This window comes from Saccostrea echinata, unplaced genomic scaffold (assembly GCF_033153115.1).
Source record: "Saccostrea echinata isolate AGI-Se365-2 ecotype Australia unplaced genomic scaffold, CSIRO_AGI_Sech_v1 ptg000022l, whole genome shotgun sequence".
Taxonomy (NCBI): Eukaryota; Metazoa; Mollusca; class Bivalvia; order Ostreida; family Ostreidae; genus Saccostrea; species Saccostrea echinata.
In genome coordinates, this window is record NW_026889771.1 from 11,063,734 (window position 1) to 11,081,488 (window position 17,755).

A 17,755-nucleotide genomic window follows, 5' to 3' on the forward strand; every position below is an offset into this window, starting at 1 on the left:
TTTTATGAGTATACAAGTATTCAGTTACTGACAGAGATATTGATTCAGGAAACATTTGATTTGCTGGACCTGAAGACAAAAATGATGTCCTCAAACTTCGGCTACAGTCAATAACTTTACTGTAATGATGCAACCTTATCTTGGTTTTAAAACATGGAAAAATATCGTCGGGTTTCCTTAATTAGAGATATTTAGTAATTATGACTGCCATGGTAGAAAGTACAGTACTGTATGTCACACTTTATTCAAGATGTTGGAATATATGAATATTGCGAATGAATTCTAAAGTTCTTTTTAAAAGAATTTCTGAAATGAAAAATTCTAAAATAAACATTGTTCAATGTGATATATTTTCTTAATTTACCCATTATATATCTATACCCATTCTCTAAATATGTCTGATGCTAAATCTTTGATGCGTTGATTTGAAGAAAAAAACATTTCTTTGAAAATATCTTCCATGGCATATCCATACTCGACTCTCTTGCGGTCTTCAACGTTAAGACTAGGAAATTTATTCTCGTAAAAACATGCTGGGGTACCACCTCTAACAATGAGAACAACACAGTATTTGTGATTCTTAATGACAACGCCGGGAGATCCAGATGACCCTTTGTCAAAGGTTGTGTGGAAAAGAATTTTCCTGGGGGGATCTCGCAATTCTTGGTAGTAATCAACTCCGTCAGGAAAATAATTCACACTCCATTCACTCAAATCTTTAATGTAGTTTTCAGCATCGTTGTTTGGTTCAATAACACATGGATAAACTTCACTGTCTTCCTTCATCTGTACGCCACCGGGATGGCCGATGAGATGAACTTCGGAGGGAAACTGCATGTGGCTGAAAGAAGTTAAAGGTGGAGGAACCTGGTCTTGATCAGTCTTCAACTCCAAGACAGCAACATCAAAACTTTCATGCAAATAATTCAATGTTGGTTCAAAATGCAGTATATTATGTTGTTCAACGTTTTGGAGATGCAGTTTTTTCTCAAATTGTATGTAGACTCGGTCACAGTCGATGAAATGTGGCGCACCTGTTTTGCAAAATTTATTTATAATTGTCTGTGAATTATATATTTACACTACATGATATTTTATAAAACAAGAGGCCCAAGGGCCTTAACGGTCACCTGAGTATAATGCAACAATTAAGAGGATCCATAGAGTATAAAATGAACTGAAAGCTGAAGCTTTGTTGCCCAAAAGCAAGAAAAATAGGGTGATCAGGATCAACAAAATAATTAATCTAGTATTTATTAACAGTTCATAAGTTAGGTTCTAATCTGTTCCCCATTTATCTCTATCACCATACAGTATATTAACAAACTATCAGTGCTTCTGTACTAATTTAATTCCTAGTTGAAATCTCTTACATTGGCCTCTCTTGGTCTTTGATGAACATTTAAAAAGACAAGTTATTTTTGTCTCATTTTTATTTATCTATTACTTACAAGTCTACCTGATCATTAAAATTATGAAAGTACTTTTTGTATTATACAATAAAAATTCTTGCATAATTTTCTTATTCTATTAACCTTTTAAGTACATTATTTACAGTGATTAATTATCAAAAGTAAATGGCAAAGGGGAATAATTCCTCTCAGTAGAATACAAATTAATATATGCCAGGACCAGAACACTTGACCAAATGGTCCAGATGTTCAAAAATCTGATAAAAATACTCTTCCTTATTAAAACTTTTACTCTTTTTGCCCCTGACATGCCCAGGTGCAGAGAAGATTTTTAAAGAAATAATGCATTTTTATTACAGATTCACTATATTATCAATAGAGCCCCCCTCCTCCCCAGCGAGAAACACCAAAGCCTCTCACCCTGGGACCAGAAATTTGCCCATCATAAGTAATCAATTTGTTTATCTGCTTAACACTAAGAGCAGACAGGATTATTTAATAGAATTAATGCATTTTCACTATATTTTCAAGAGCCCCACCCTTACACCAGCACATCTGACCCAGGGGTCATGCAATTCACTACTCTGGAAGAAACACTCTTGCTCATCATAACTATACACTTAGCTTCTTTGCTTTTTAACCAGGAGCAGAAAAGAATATTTTCAAAGAAATTTTGCTTTTTCACTATATAATCAATAGAGCCTCCGCCCCCCTTTTCACCAGAACCCTTGACCCTGGGGCCATGAAATTCACAATTTTTGAAGAGGCATCCTTGCGTATCATAACAATGTACTTAATTTGTTAAAATAATACCCAGGGGCAGAGAAGAAGATTATCAAAGAAATAATTCACCTTCACTATAGGATCTATATAGCCCCACCCTTACACCAGAACCCCTGATCCTTGGGCCATGAATTTCACAATTTTGGAAGAGGCATCCTTGCTTATCATAACAATGTACTTACATGTAGTTTGTTTAAATAATACCCAAGAGTAGAGAAGAAGATTTTTAAACATAAATGGATTTTCACTCTATAATAAATAGAACCCCACCCTAACACCAGAACCCTTGATCCAGGGGCCATGAAATTCTTAATTTTGGAAGAGGCATCCTTGCTTATCATAACTATGTATTTAATTTGTTTAAATAATACCCAAGAGTAGAGAAGAAAATTTTCAAAGAAATAATGCACTTCACTATAAGATCTATATAGCCCCGCCCTAGCACCAGAACCCCTGATCCTGGGGCTATGAATTTCACAATTTTGGAAGAGACACTCTTGCTTATCATACCTTTGTATTTAATTTGTTTAAATAATACCCAGGAGTAGAGAAGAAGATTTTCAAAGAAATAATGCACTTTCACTATATGATCTATATAGCCCCACCCTAGCACCAGAACCCCTGACCCTGGGGCTATGAATTTCACAATATTGGTAGAGTCACTCTTGCTTATCATAACAATGTATTTAATTTGTTTAAATAATACACAGGAGTCGAGAAGAAGATTTTCAAAGAAATAATGCACTTTCACTATATGATCTATATAGCCCCGCCCTAGCACCAGAACCCCTGACATTGGGGCCATGAAATTCATAATTTTGGAAGAGGCATCCTTGCTTATCATTACTATGTATTTAATTTGTTTAAATAATACCCAGGAGTAGAGAAGATTTTCAAAGAAATAATGCACTTTCACTTTATGATTTATATAGCCCCACCCTAGCACCAGAACCCCTGACCCTAGGGCTATGAATTTCACAATTTTGGTAGAGTCACTCTTGCTTATCATAACAATGTATTTAATTTGTTTAAATAATACCCAAGAGTAGAGAAGAAGATTTTCAAAGAAATAATTCATTTTCACTACATGATCTATATAGCCCCGCCCTAGCACCAGAACCCCTGACCCTGGGGCCATGAATTTCACAATTTTGGTAGAGTCACCCTTGCTCATCATAACTATGTTTTCAATTTGGTTCAATAATACCCAGGAGCAGAGAAGAAGATTTTCAAAGAAATAATGCACTTTCACTATATGATCTATATAGCCCCGCCTTAGCACCAGAACCCCTGACCCTGGGGCCATGAATTTCACAATTTTGGTAGAGGGCTCAATGCTTATTACAATCATGCCAACAGTTTGACTGCTTGATGTCCAGGAGTAAAGAAGAAGATTTTTAAAGATAGCACTAATTTTGATGGTTTTAGCCCCACCCCTCAGGCCCCAGAGGGGCAGGGACCATGAAATTCACAATTTTTGTACCCCTTCAACCATTGATGCTATATGCCAAAATTGTTTTAAATTGGTTAAGTGGTTCAAGAGAAGAAGCTGAAAATGTTCAAAAGTTTACGACCGACGGACGACGCACGACGGACGACGACGGACGAAAACAGATAGCAATATGTCACCTGAGTGACTCAGGTAACCTAAAAAAAATTATATGAAATCTTATTCCTGGTTAGGAATTTTCTAAAAATCCTTTAAAATACAATTGAGAGAATTGACCATCCCTTTCTCCCGGCCTTCATTCTAACTGCAAAATAAGGACTACAAATGCAGAGGAGTGTGTATTTAGAAATGTCTATCATACTAAAGAAATGTGATTAAACAAAACCTGCGGTTAGCTTCATCAATTCTATGTACTTCATTCTATTCATATCACAATGAAATAAATATTATCCATAACTACTGACCTGTAATAATCCTTTGTACGACATGCTGACATGTCATGATATATTTGTGACCCACACGAAAACCTGTCCCTGCTGGTTGTCCGTCAATGTGAATGAGCCCTACACTTCTGCTAACCTCTACTTTAATGTGACTTGATAGAATATCTCTCTGCAACGTTCCTTTGGAGAAGGGATAGGCCGGTGCTGTTTTTGGTAATTTCTTTCCTGTCTTGATGTTTTTAAAACAACAATTACTTAACGGTGGTAAGTACTATTATTCAAAGATTTTCATAAGCCAGATAGAGTACATGATTGTACATTCTGTGCAACTTTGTAAAGGAATAGCTGAAAGTTATTCCGTATTTAATCACTAGTAAACTTTATTGTAACATATATAATGAATAAATTAATATTTATAATGATATCCTGCATTTTAAACAATTGTCAAAATTTAATGATATTTATATCATATCTGAATTGACATTTTAATCAATAAGTTAACTGGAAAATCTACCACATAAGCTTACTATTTTTCTCTTAAATACATATTGTTAAAGTGCAAATAAAATATATTACATTATACCTGTGAATCCTTGTCGCTTAACCGCCTTTTTATGCCTTCAGCCTTTAATACCAATCTCTGAATTTTCAAAAATGCCAAAAATATATATATGTATATATTCGCTTCAGAAAATAAGGACAGATTAAAAAAAATAATCAATTCAATAAAGAGGGTTGCCTTTTTTTTCTCTGGCTGCTTTCATCCACAGCACAATGAATAATATCATCATCACATTTATATCCTGAGATCACGATTATTAAATAATTTTGGTTGTATCGCGCCATTTGATTGGATAAAAAAACTACTTTATATCGTATAAACTGTGTTGGTTTTATTGGGAAAAAATACAATAGAAAAAACTCTTTTATTTTACACTAAGTGTAACCTACACTAACTTCAGTGTACATGCAAAGTTTCAGGAAAATCTATCGTCTAGGTAATTCAGGGACCATCTCAAAACACGGTTACATTTACACATTAGGATTGTACGGGGAAATGTTTTTGTTTCGCACATCAAAGCAAACTATAAAAACCATACAATAAACTTTTTGCTCAAATTACAATATGACATGATGATAAAAATTATATTGTACAATATGAATATATACAAGAAACACAGAATCCTACATTCTGGTTTCGGACATCTTAAAATGTCAAAAATTACAATTTTTTTCTGTTTTTATGGACTTATTATGACATATATTAAGGAATTGCGCAGAAAATACCCCCCCCCCCCAAAAAAAATAATAATTGTGAGATTCTCAATTTCCTGTATTTAAATTTTAAAGAGTACATGTTTTAAACTAAAGTCTTTTTCTTTCATAACATTCATTATGAACTTCAGTTTATCGTAACGTCACAAGCACACTATTACGACGTCCTTCTATCTATCAGTAGAAAAAAACTTTTTAATAGATCCATTCTATAAAGATGGAATTAATTTTTCTTTTTTACCTGTGATTTCTTCATTTTGTTTGATTTGATCAATTTTGTTGAAATAATAGCTTTAAAATTGTAAATTAACTAAATATGCTTTATTTCCCTAAATTGCACAAAGTGTTTTGTAAGGAAAACCCCAGTATGCCCCTTAATTTTGAATCAGAATAAATGCACCGCTAGGGCACATGATACGGCCGTCCGGAATTATGCAATGTATATCTATCTATGCATACTAGTACTCAAAGTCACAAGCTATGATCCTGTCATCTGTAATATATGGAATAAAATTACTATAACATGCCTTAAGTTCTCTGAAATGTACAGTAAAACACAAAAGAGTTTTCATTACTTATTTCTATTGAAAAGGTAAAAAAAAATGAAATTCATTTAGAAAATTCCAAGGTACACAGTATTAAATATATGATTTGGGCGCAGCATGACTGTATATGGCCATAAATTAAAAATGAGGCAATAGTGACTTACTTTGGTGTTGCGATGCAATTTCCCCCAAAGCTTACAAGATTTAATTGTCCTACACCTATCAGTTCTAGTATGTAACATACGAGTTCAAAGACAGATGGAAGGACGAAGGAAAGAGCCCATATCATAGTACGGCCAGTTAAAATATGAGTGTGTAATGAGATTATATGTAAATTTTGTATATTGTCAGTTAAATGTACCTTTTCCCAAAATCCAAGGGTTCTTTGAATGTTTATTGCATGTCTACCGGGAAAACGACAGCATTTGCATTGTGTTTCGCCAGTCCTGACCTTGAGAAGCTCACTGGAGAGAGTGAAAGATGTATCCTCCTCATTGCATATTATGTTTTGACATTTGTATCCCTTCAGAAATCTTTTTTCTTCATGAATTATTTTTGTCAGTTTTTTTAAAGCAGTTTCAATTATATCTCCAATTTCAGTTGAAATATCGGTATCAATAACCAAAGGTTTTATTCGCATCACTTGCAACTGTATATCGTCATTACATATACCAACAACAACAGTATGTTCTTTGTGATCAAAAATCGCTGCCGTCTGGAAAAGACATTGACTGCTTTCTTTGTCTTCATCTAATGAAACACTCCATTTCAGGCATCCCATACAATAAGCAATCAGTCTGTAGAACACAAACATGGCAAAAGAATTAAATCGAAAACACAATATTGATGAATATTCCCAGTTTTCTTTGCAAATGTCTGGTTTAAATGACTTTTTATTCATACATGGAACATACCACAACATCCCAGCTGGAAAAGTTCCCACGGAATGAAAAGGAACAAGCATTTGAAGCTTTTCCATGTAACACATAAGTTCAGTTTTGTGATCCAGATACGATGGTTCGTCTTTCCACAGAGAATCTACTAATTTTTCTTTAAGTTTCCCTGTTCTATTGAATGACATCCACTCTTTGAAATTCTTTCTTTTACAGTCTTTGTTAATGTGATTTTTGTCAGCAATTAGTTTGTTAAATGCATTAGCAAACCACTGAATATCCAGTATAACATGCTCTCTTAATCTCTCCTCTTCAAAATATAAGAGAAGACCGTTGTGATGGAAACACTTTAAAAAATTTGACACCTCCCCTTCACTTTTGAGTTGGTATTCAACAGGAAGTGATGTATTAATATCCCAAATTTCACCGCGGGACATAGCTTTCCTCTCTCCATCCTTCAATAACTGTTCTAACAAGGCCCAAGAAGAAGGTACTTCAATTTTTGTGTTGATGATGTGTGTCACCACTTTCACTAAAGACTTTTTAATTAACTCTAAGATTTCTTGACTCTTTCTGTTTAGCTCAAGAAGACCCACGGCATATTCACGATCATCCAAAGACTTGCTGAACCATTCTTCGTCTTCCTCTGGCACTAATTTCCAGAATTCTTCAAAGTACTTTTGAATTTCCTTTAGGAAGAAAATCAAACAAAAAATGCCAAACAAACTCAAAAATTATCACATGTACTTATTAGGCTTGTTGGTGACTGTCTATAGAAATATATCGGGCTGATCAACACGATATATTTCTCTAAATAGTCAATAACAGAACTAACAAGAAGTCTGTGAGCCAATGCTAACTAATAAAACCCTAGCTCTGATGTGAATACACAAGTTCAGTTACGGACAGACACAGTGATAATCAGGAAATTGACATCGGGTTTGTACAGAAATGAATCCCAGTATATGGCATGCCTAAACAAAGCGTGTGTTAAAATTTCAAGCATCTGCGATGAGTAGTTGCTGAGAAAACTGCGACCAAAATTTGTTTTGTATGGTATAGACAGACGCACGGATAAACAGGAAGTTTACATCGGATTTGTACAAAAAAGAATCCCACCATATGGCATGCCTAAACAAAGATTGTGCTAAAATTTCAAGCATCTGCGATGAGTAGTTGCTGAGAAAACTACATGTACGTCTAAATTTGTTATGTATGGTTTGGACAGACACACGGATAAACAGGAAGTTGACATCGGATTTGTAGAAAAATGAATCCACTATATGGCATGCCTAAACAAAGAGTGTGCTAAAATTTCAAGCATCTGCAATGAGTAGTTGCTGAGAAAACTGCGACCAAAATTTGTTACGGACAGCTAGACACACAGCTAGACAGACAGACGGACATACAGCTAGACACACAAGGGTAAAACAGTATACCCCCTCTCCTTCGGAGCTGGAGTATAACTAGAACAAAAATATACCTGAGCTTTCTTTAGGTATAGCAAGAGTTTTGTTTTGTCGAGGACCAACAACAGATAACACTTATAAAGCAATTACAGTGAAAAGATATTCGCATCTGTACGAATCTTCCTCACTTATGTTGTTGTTTACTATATACGTCACTGAAAAGGGATGCTACTCTAAATCTAATCGCAGAAATATCACTTTCTATTGTAAAAAAAAAAAAAGAAAAAGAAAGAAAAAGAAAGAAAAAAAGTGAAAAAGCATTTTTTCTGTAAAAGGTGGATGCCATTACATCGTTTTATCCGCCATGCTGCAATCTATATTTTCTCACTCGCCGTCTACAGAACTATAGATTGCAGGCATAAGATGTCCGTTATTCAATGACAAATCATCACTCTAGTCCGAGGCAAAACAATGATAAATGATTGTAGATATTTTAAACATATCATTTTGCATCAAAATGTACAAAAAGGAGATACCAGTATACTGTTTCCTCTCAACAAAGAATGTTTAATAAAATCCCTACTTTGTATAGAAAGTTCGTTTTTTATTGACTTCTATCTAGAACACACCTGCCCTTTAATGCTTGCATATTAATTGCCTTCCGGATCAGGGCGCAAATATATTATTCTTATATCATGTATATCATAATGTACAACTGTTCAACTATTGTGGCCCTTTCTACAGACGTGCAGTATGAGGGAGCCAGGGGGCGGCCAATTTTTAAGGGATTAGTCTTTTGCTGTTTATTTAGAATGGAAATTTTCTTTTGAAAGTCAGCACCACACCCCCCCCCCTTCCCCTTCTCTCCAAAATAGATTTTCGAGTTAGGGCATTTTTTTTTTTTTTTTTGCTTCTTTTTTGGGTTTTTTTTTTGGGGGGGGGGGTGTTTTGTTTTTGTGTTTTTTGCTTGTCACAATTTTTCTTCAGGCATTTCTAATTTTTGCTTCATCTCTTATGCTCCCTTCCCAAGTTGAAGAACGATGTTATATCCCCAGTCAAGGTCCACGATTTGACAAACCTTAAGGATACACTAAATACATGACATTGTACCATTGTACCAAACATATGAACATTTTACCATATTTTAAACAATATTTCACCTTGCTATTGTGATCTTCCACTGCTGTGTTATAGATTTTGTTAAAAAAGACTTAAAAAATATATTGCATTCTAATCTACGCATCCGATCCAATACTACTAGAGGATGCTATCATCAATATATAAGAAGTCAAAGCTTCAAATGATTATATAGATACAAGACTCTTTAGAAAAAATGTGTTCTGAAAAAAATGTGCAAAATTCCCTGTCGCTGGCATGTAAGCTTTTCTATTTGACTTCACTTTGAGATGATATAGTGATTTTATTTCAGATTTCAAAGTTACAATATAGCCGCAATTGAGCATATGTACAAATAGAAACATGATCAGAAAACAGACAGACAGTAAGACCAGTCACCTAAAGCAATACCCCAGTCTTTTAAATAAAAAATCATAAAAAGCCGATATAAAGACGTGTAGCATAATTAACTCACCTCTTCGGATTTTCCTTCAGTGTGTGTAGCTATTACAAACACTGGAGCTTTGGTACTTCCAAACGTCTTAATGGAGGCTATCCAAAACTTTACATAGTCTACAAGGTAAAAGAATAAAAATGTCAATCAACATAAATTCTTGCATATTATGCCAAAACAAGGGTAAAGGTGTCAATGTGACAGGGTTTTGTGTGAACAGTAATGGTATTTCTCATAGCAAGTTTGAACTTTTTCTCTTCTGGTAACTGTTGGAAGTGATTTCCCGACAATATCAATGTACCTTTGAACATATTTTGCATAAGAATGACCAAATTCATTTAATGGTATTTTTGCATAAATGTTAAAAAATAAAATTCCAAGTACCTTGCACATCTTTGATATATGCACAATTGATTTGCAAAATAATAACTTCTTATCTTGAAAACTGTAGGAGATATCCAAACAAAGTTGTACCCTTTAAAAGTATTTTCATATAAAAAAAAAAAAAGAAAAGAAAAAAAGACTCCATTCAACAACTGGTATTTTTCACATTCATTATTGAAAATCAAAATCCTAATACCATGCACATATCTGATACATGTACAATTGAACTGCAAAATGAAAACTTCCTATCTTGAAAAGTTCTTGGAGGAGTTATCCACATAAATGACGTTTCGTATAAAAAGCTTTTTTCATAAAAATGACTGTTCAACAACTGACATTTTTCTCATTCATCATCAAAAATCAAAATCAAAGTACGTACAATGCATATCTCTGATATATGTACAATTAATCTGCAAAAATAAAAACTTCCTATCTTGAAAACTTTAGGAGTTATCCGACAAATGATGTACCCTTTTGGTAGCCGCCCGTCCGCCATTTTCACCATTTCAATAATCTTATTTTCCGATGGAAAACCAGGTTAAAATTCAACGCATGGGAAATTCCCCTCAAGAAAATTTTTAATTGTGATTTGTCCGTTGTTTTGACTTTGGGATTATTTTAACCTCTATATGGATATTTAGAAAGTTCCATGAGGTACTATTTATCAATCTTAATCATGCACGTACAAGTACTGAAAAAAAAAATAGGTTTGTTGATTCACTTCAGAAATGCCCATCCTTATTTTGCTACAGCAACCTGATTTGTTATATTTCATTTAAATGTTCTTCCTAAATAAACTCTCTTTTGCTTCTTTTTCATGTATGACATTGAGGCAATGAAAGATCAGTCTCGTAGAAATCAGGATTTTTACTTAACGGAAAAAATTAGATTGTTCATGTATAGGACTGATGATTTGTATATATAGATTCAAGGATGTATAGATTGTTTACTTGTTATATTTCCATGCAATACCTTTGTAGGTCCATGATGAGAAGATGGAACCTTCTTGGTTGTTTTTCTCTGTGCTGACAACATCTTCAAACCTTTGAGTCAAGTCCAACACAAGAATAAAGAATGCATTTGGTGTAATATAAATCTGGTGACAGGCATAATATGCCAATTGTCCAGCAAAATCAAACATACTAACTGTTGGTAATCTCTCTTTTTCATATAATACTTTAAGATAAAATGTATCTTTTTCCGTTGCACTTGCTTCTGAGCAACTGGGCTGAAATTCTCTTTCTTTCTCCTTTTGTTTCCGAATGGGTACGTTGCAAGTTTTTGTCTCTTCTTTCTTTTTAAAAACCATTTCGTCTGTTTTGGCATTTTTCGGATCACTTGTATTTATACCAGAGTTTGGGACATCATCTTCACTGCTCGGGTCTTGTTTCAAGTCGGAAATGGTTACCTTGATTAATGCATGTTTTGGCTTGTCCTCGCCAGCTACAATTAATGTAACAAAAACTTATAAAGACTCTTTTAGGAAACTTGTTACGCTCTCGTTATAGCACAGGATTTCGTTCCCACGGAGCCTATGTTTGTTACAAAAACATATTATGAGTACATGTAAATACATTGCAACTATATGTTGTAAAATTATGTACAGCGTATATGAAACATTCAATCTTTTTTAACCCAGACTCAAGAAATATTTTGCTTCATTTCAAATTCACCCATTGTAATTTTGTTAATTACTGTGCATAACTACACGATTTCAAATGCATTATGCTAGATTAGCCAAATTTTAACGACGCCCAATCCTCAGCAACTTTTAAGTTAAAATGTCATTAAGTGTAACTTTAAAGTAAAATATTTTTGTTCATCAATTTTAAGATCAATCTGTAAGTGAAATGACATATAAAGCAAAGTTATCATATGCAAGTGAGACCACTTAGACATGTGAAAAAGGCCCATGAGACTAGTAAAGACAGCTTCAACTCTGGGGACAGAAAGTTCAAACTTTGGTAAATTCGCGAATCGGTAAAAAAAAAAAAAAAAAAAAAAAAAAAAAAGTTCAATGTCATCAGGCAAACACTTTACTTGCTAAATGTTCAGGAAAATAAAGGTAGATTTCCAGTTTTCGTAGCATAAGTTTTTCATATTAAGATGATTTAGCTTTAAATTTATGTGTTAAAGGGAGAATTCTTTTTCATTAAATTTCCAACGACAAGAATCCGAGGAATGAATAATTTAGAATTCATCCATCGAGGATGAGACCTTAGGAATCCGATGTAAAAATTGAACTAGAAAAAAATTCCTCTTTATGTACATGTAGTAAACGTTTTTGTATTATTTTTCATTGATTTAATAATATTTTTGTTATATAGCTGATAAATAATTTAAAAAAAACCTTCTTAAAGTCTAGAGAATTTTAGCATTCAATATTTTAGCGTATTTGCAATCCGTATGCGAGTATGCCCCGAAACATTTCGAATGCGAGCGTTTAATATCAAACGCCCCGTTGTAAACAAAAAATGTCGTCTGGTCAACCCACAGGAGTCGGCAGTTTTTTTCCATAAAAAACGTTAACAACAACCAGTGAGCTTCGCGAGCGTAGCGAGCGAAGCGACAAAAACGCGTTGCATTCCTGTCGCTTCGCTCGCGAAGCTCACTGGTTGTTGTTTACATGTCCGTTGCTTTATGGATAAAACTGCCGACTCCTGTGGGTCAACCGTTCAACGACAATAGTGGCAGCTTGGTAAGATTTGTCTATTTTCACACAGAAGTGAAATTATGAATTAATAATTCAGTATCTATAAGCCTCAATAAAATCCTCAATAAGAAAATCAACGGTTGCTAGTGTGATATTGAACACTTTGAATACTTTGAGTTATTTGATTTAAATAATTGATATAAATAATGGGAAAATGTTTTAGCTATATGATAAAGTAGTTATTGAACTTATATCAGTGAATATTGGCAAGTTCGTGCATTTGTACAATCAACTCGTACCAATATATTATTTTTATCCTCAGCTATTCTTATACAAGATTACGATTTATACAGTGGAATATCCCTATATTACCTATAGAATTCATTCAGACCTCTGACGTCCAACAAATAATTTTTGAATTGCAACTATTGACCCTTCTCAAATATGAAGTCGCTATCTCATAAAGTCATTGATACAAAATACAGTGTAGATTGTATACTTTTTAACGCCAAGTCGGCAGTATTTCAGCCATATTTCATCGGCGGATACTAAATAGTGGGAGGATGGACTAGTAGAGAAAACAAAAATTAATTTACAAATCTTATAGTGCTTAAAGACTTATATCATTAAGAATTCTACTATAGTTATTGCCGAGATAAAAAAAAAATGCCGCGGACATTATTCTCCAATAAATCACGAACGTCATCAAAAAATTATCAGATCAGAAACACAGCCATATCAAACTTGTACAGGTGAAATTACTATTTGACTTTAGAATCTCATTCTTGTTTAGACAATATTGTATTGTCTTCTGCAGTCTAAACAGTGTGTATTGCCTAAAGCAGCTGATATAGCTATTCCACGGACCTCCCCACAACATGTACACTTCCTGGTTTTACTGATAAAGCAATGAAATAGACAGCTGATTTTGCAAGTTTACATTCATAAAAAAATAATCAATATATGTTACCAAAATATATAAATGATTAAATATAATTTTAATCCAACGAAATCTCAAATCGTCTGCATTCCATTGCAATAAATCGATACACAAGTAAACAGTTAAACAAGTTGACACTCTAGTGTTAACTGGAACAGACTAATAGCGACATGGTGACCTAATGCGTTTTTATATAGAGGAAACGATCAGCCGTTACGGTATTTTGAAACTATTAGTAGAATAGCAATAAAGTTACTGTCCCTAAAAAAAAATTAACTATAGTTTACTATAGTTAACTATAGTAAATCAAAGTTCCAAAGTTTTCACTATAGTAAATCAAAGTTCCAAAGTTTTCACTATAGTAAATCAAAGTTCTAAAGTTTTTACTATAGTTAATTGACGTTTCAAAGTTTTCCCTATACTTAATCAGAGTTTCAAAGTTTTTTTCATTAGTTTAACAACTTATGTATTTTTATTATTATTATTATTTTTTTTTTCTTTGGATTATTTAGCTGTTTAAGGGGAGGGGTGGATATGGGATTGGTTTTGGTGGTTTTTGTTGTACATCCTTATTTAAACATACAAAGTAGTTAATTCAAATCCAATATTTACATTTATAAATTTAAAAAAAAAAATACATGTTGATTGAAGTTGATGAAGCAGATATTTTGATTCTAAATGACACATTTTTTTCATAATATATTATTTTTTCTCCATAAATAAGACTTTCGTTACATCTGCATAACATTAAAATTAAATGCATTGAAATAAATATTGCTTATTTATCGGCGCAAGCGACAACCTTGACATTAAAATTCATATCTTGTACATTATTCTTTTAGGGGAAGGGTCGGGTGTTTAAAATGTTCTCTAAACTTTTATGAATCTTAAACTTGAAATATCATAAAATGTAAAGAATGGGAATCAAAAACATAATTCCACGGGATTTATAGTACTTAATCAAAGTTCCAAAGTTTTCACTATCGTAAATCAAATTTCCAAAGTTTTTACTATAGTAAATCAAAGTTTTCACTATAGTAAATCAAAGTTCCAAAGTTTTCATCATAGTAAATAAAAGTTCCAGAATTTTCACTATAGTAAATCAAAGTTCCAAAGTTTTTACTATAGTAAATCAAAGTTCCAAAGTTTTTACTATAGTAAATCAAAGTTCCAATGTTTTCACTATAGAAAATCAAAGTTCCAAAGTTTTTACTTTGGTACTATAGTTAACTATAGTAAACTATAGTTAACTATAGTTTACTATAGTATTTTTTCGTTAGGGGCACTGGTTGTGAATGATGCAGGATAGCCTCCTCGGTCTCGAAATGTTGTTTGAAATATAAATGTCTCTGCTAACTTCTCGGCCTTTATATTTAAAAAAAACCCTTTTCTCGACCTCTGAGGTTATCCTGCAACATTCAAGAAAACGCGAACTTTATTTTTTAATTAAATGCTATTCATACTTAATAAATGAAATCATGACGCAAACAATTTGGTTCTAGTGAACACCTTTAAGCTTTAATACGTAAGTACTTCCTACCTTCTAGAACTTCATTTCTAACTGTAAATACATGCTGATGGGCTTCCAGTCCCCTGGTTGGTTCGGTATCCTCAACATCATCCTGAGGAAGTCCTCGTAATCGTCTCAGAAGTGTTGTTTTCCCTGCTTCAGCGCACCCAACAAGAATACCTCGTGCATGGGAAATGGTTGTATTTCCTTTCTTTAGAAATTTCTTTAGGTTGTGGATATATTTACCCTTATCTAATTCTGCATTGCTTGGATCTAGGCATATGATAATTAGAGAATTCCAAGAAATTTTTTTTAAAAATTCAATAAAAAAAAATTGAAAACTTAAAAATTAAAAGAAAATTAATGACAGTGTCAATTTACAAATATGCGAGATTTTTACATATTCAATACGATTCAGAATGCACAGGAATCTTAAGGGTTTCTTATGCCTACCAGTCTTAAAACTTAGGTTAATCTCTCTTTACCAAAAGTCAAAGACAAAATCTTTCACATATGAGCATTATTTAGGAAAATTTACTTAACTTTCTTTCCCAGACAGGATAATTAAGAGGATTGGCCGGACCTATGACTAAATGGCCTTTCTGACGAATCTCTTCCTAAAGACTTAATTATATAACGAGGATAACGAAAGCTTTTGAAGAATCTATTAAGTTTTTACAATCAAGAGATAAAATAATACTGGTTATATTTAGATGACGAGTGATGTACATGCACATATTTTTAAGAGTAATACACCACTCAAATAAACTATTGTGTTTTTTTTTCATCTGGATTGTCAATAGTTTTTATCAATTTTCTAGGAACATCAACGTCTACTGAAAAGCCTATCCTTGGCTAAATTTAGAGTAACAACATTTTAAAGTCTTGGTGGGGTTTTTGGAATTACAGGAAACTTATGCTGGAGACAAGATCTATTTCTAACAAATAATATATAAAAGTCTAAATAATTAATGGTCTACAGTGTGTGGGGTTTTTTTTTTAAAGATTTTATTGACCGATTAAGATAATCGACCTATTTATGCGATTCAACATTGAATATATTACCTATCACACCAAAGCATTATAAAATATGCTTGCATTTACGAATAAAGTTACCTCTACAGAAATACGGATACATTTAGTTATTTTTACCTGAAAGGTAACCCAAGCTGCTATATTTAAACACAGACAGTATATTGGTGTCCCGTGATCCAATCCAGAGAGTCTGAGTCTTCTCATCATAGCTAAGGCTTCTTGGTCTATTTATCCCTTCCCCTTCTGTCAGCAACAGGGACAAAAAGTGTCCGTTTTTGTCAATTATTTGCACTGCGTTATTAAATGGATCACATACTAGTATGTGTGAAAGTGCGTCGGTGCATATTCCACGTGGCCATAGTCGTGATTTTGATGGGGCGCCTGTGTAGGAAAAGCGATGATTTCCTCGACTGTCAGTGACGACTACACCTTGCAAGTAGTCAGACACAATGACATCTCTGTTACGGTTTTCCGTAATGTACAGGGGTTCGCTATAGAGTTTCTGGCCTGTTTTGTCATGTTGGATAGTTTGGAGTTCTTGTCCTGAGCTGCTGTATTTCGTTACTTTGGCTTCTGTATAGCGACCTTTGTTTGTATCATAAATTCCGTTCCCAACTAGCAAATCCCCACTGAAGGGGGAACAGAAAACACAGTGTGGTCTCCATGGTTCTGATTTACTTATCAGAGTTGTCTTTGTTTTGTTGTCTCTAGACAATACATTGATATTGTAATCCCTATCTATATAGATAAGTTGCCCATCCCCCATTACTGAGTGTACTCCATCGCCACTGTAAATATCTGTCAACCGACATCGCGTTTTGCCTGCTGTGTCTGTCAAGATGAGATTGTCTCTGTCACTGGCCCAGACTAGGTTAGACGTAACACATGAAATGTGACGACCTCGACTAACACCTGTTAGTGTGACAGATCTTTGTAAGACAGCTGTATACATCTCTGGGCTCTATCTGTCCCTTGATTTTTTAAAAATATTTATTCACTTAAGTACTTTATTTACTTTTTTCATCTCTTGGTTCTCTCAAGTAAAATTTCGGGGAAGTTAACGTTTATGTGCCTAAATCTACAATAAAGGCACAGATATTAGTTTCAAATTTCGTAAAATTCCTTTCATACAGGGCATGATTTTCCTTGCTGAATCATCAAGATGTAATATGACGGTAGTTTTGACATGAAATCTACAAAAAAGAAAATCAAAGCATTTTTATTTACCACTTTAATAACTTAAACTCTTTTCTTCAATCACTTGTTACATATAGAAAATATATTATCAGGTTGATGAAAACAATTGTAAATTTATCCCTTTATAAATTTATAGTGCTATCTTTTAAGAATGGCTGTTGCTAAACAAAACGGAAACAAAAAGGTAATGTATTATGAGGTTGATGAAAACAGTTTTAAAGCTATCCCTTTATAAGAATTAATTCTTTAAGGATGA

At 33.5% G+C, this 17,755-nt stretch overlaps 1 protein-coding gene across 1 annotated transcript; it reads right to left on the reverse strand.

Moving 5' to 3' along the window:
* Positions 1–241: 241 nt before the first annotated feature.
* LOC133190713 (uncharacterized) lies at positions 242–17,254 on the reverse strand. Its single transcript, XM_061326400.1, has 8 exons — positions 16,420–17,254; positions 15,298–15,540; positions 11,137–11,607; positions 9,802–9,899; positions 6,270–7,490; positions 4,672–4,728; positions 4,110–4,317; positions 242–1,034 (listed from the first exon to the last, which is right to left on the reverse strand). Exons 1-8 carry the CDS (start codon positions 17,252–17,254, stop codon positions 376–378), a joined length of 3,792 nt encoding a protein of 1,263 aa, XP_061182384.1. The 3' UTR covers positions 242–375.
* Positions 17,255–17,755: the final 501 nt, after the last annotated feature.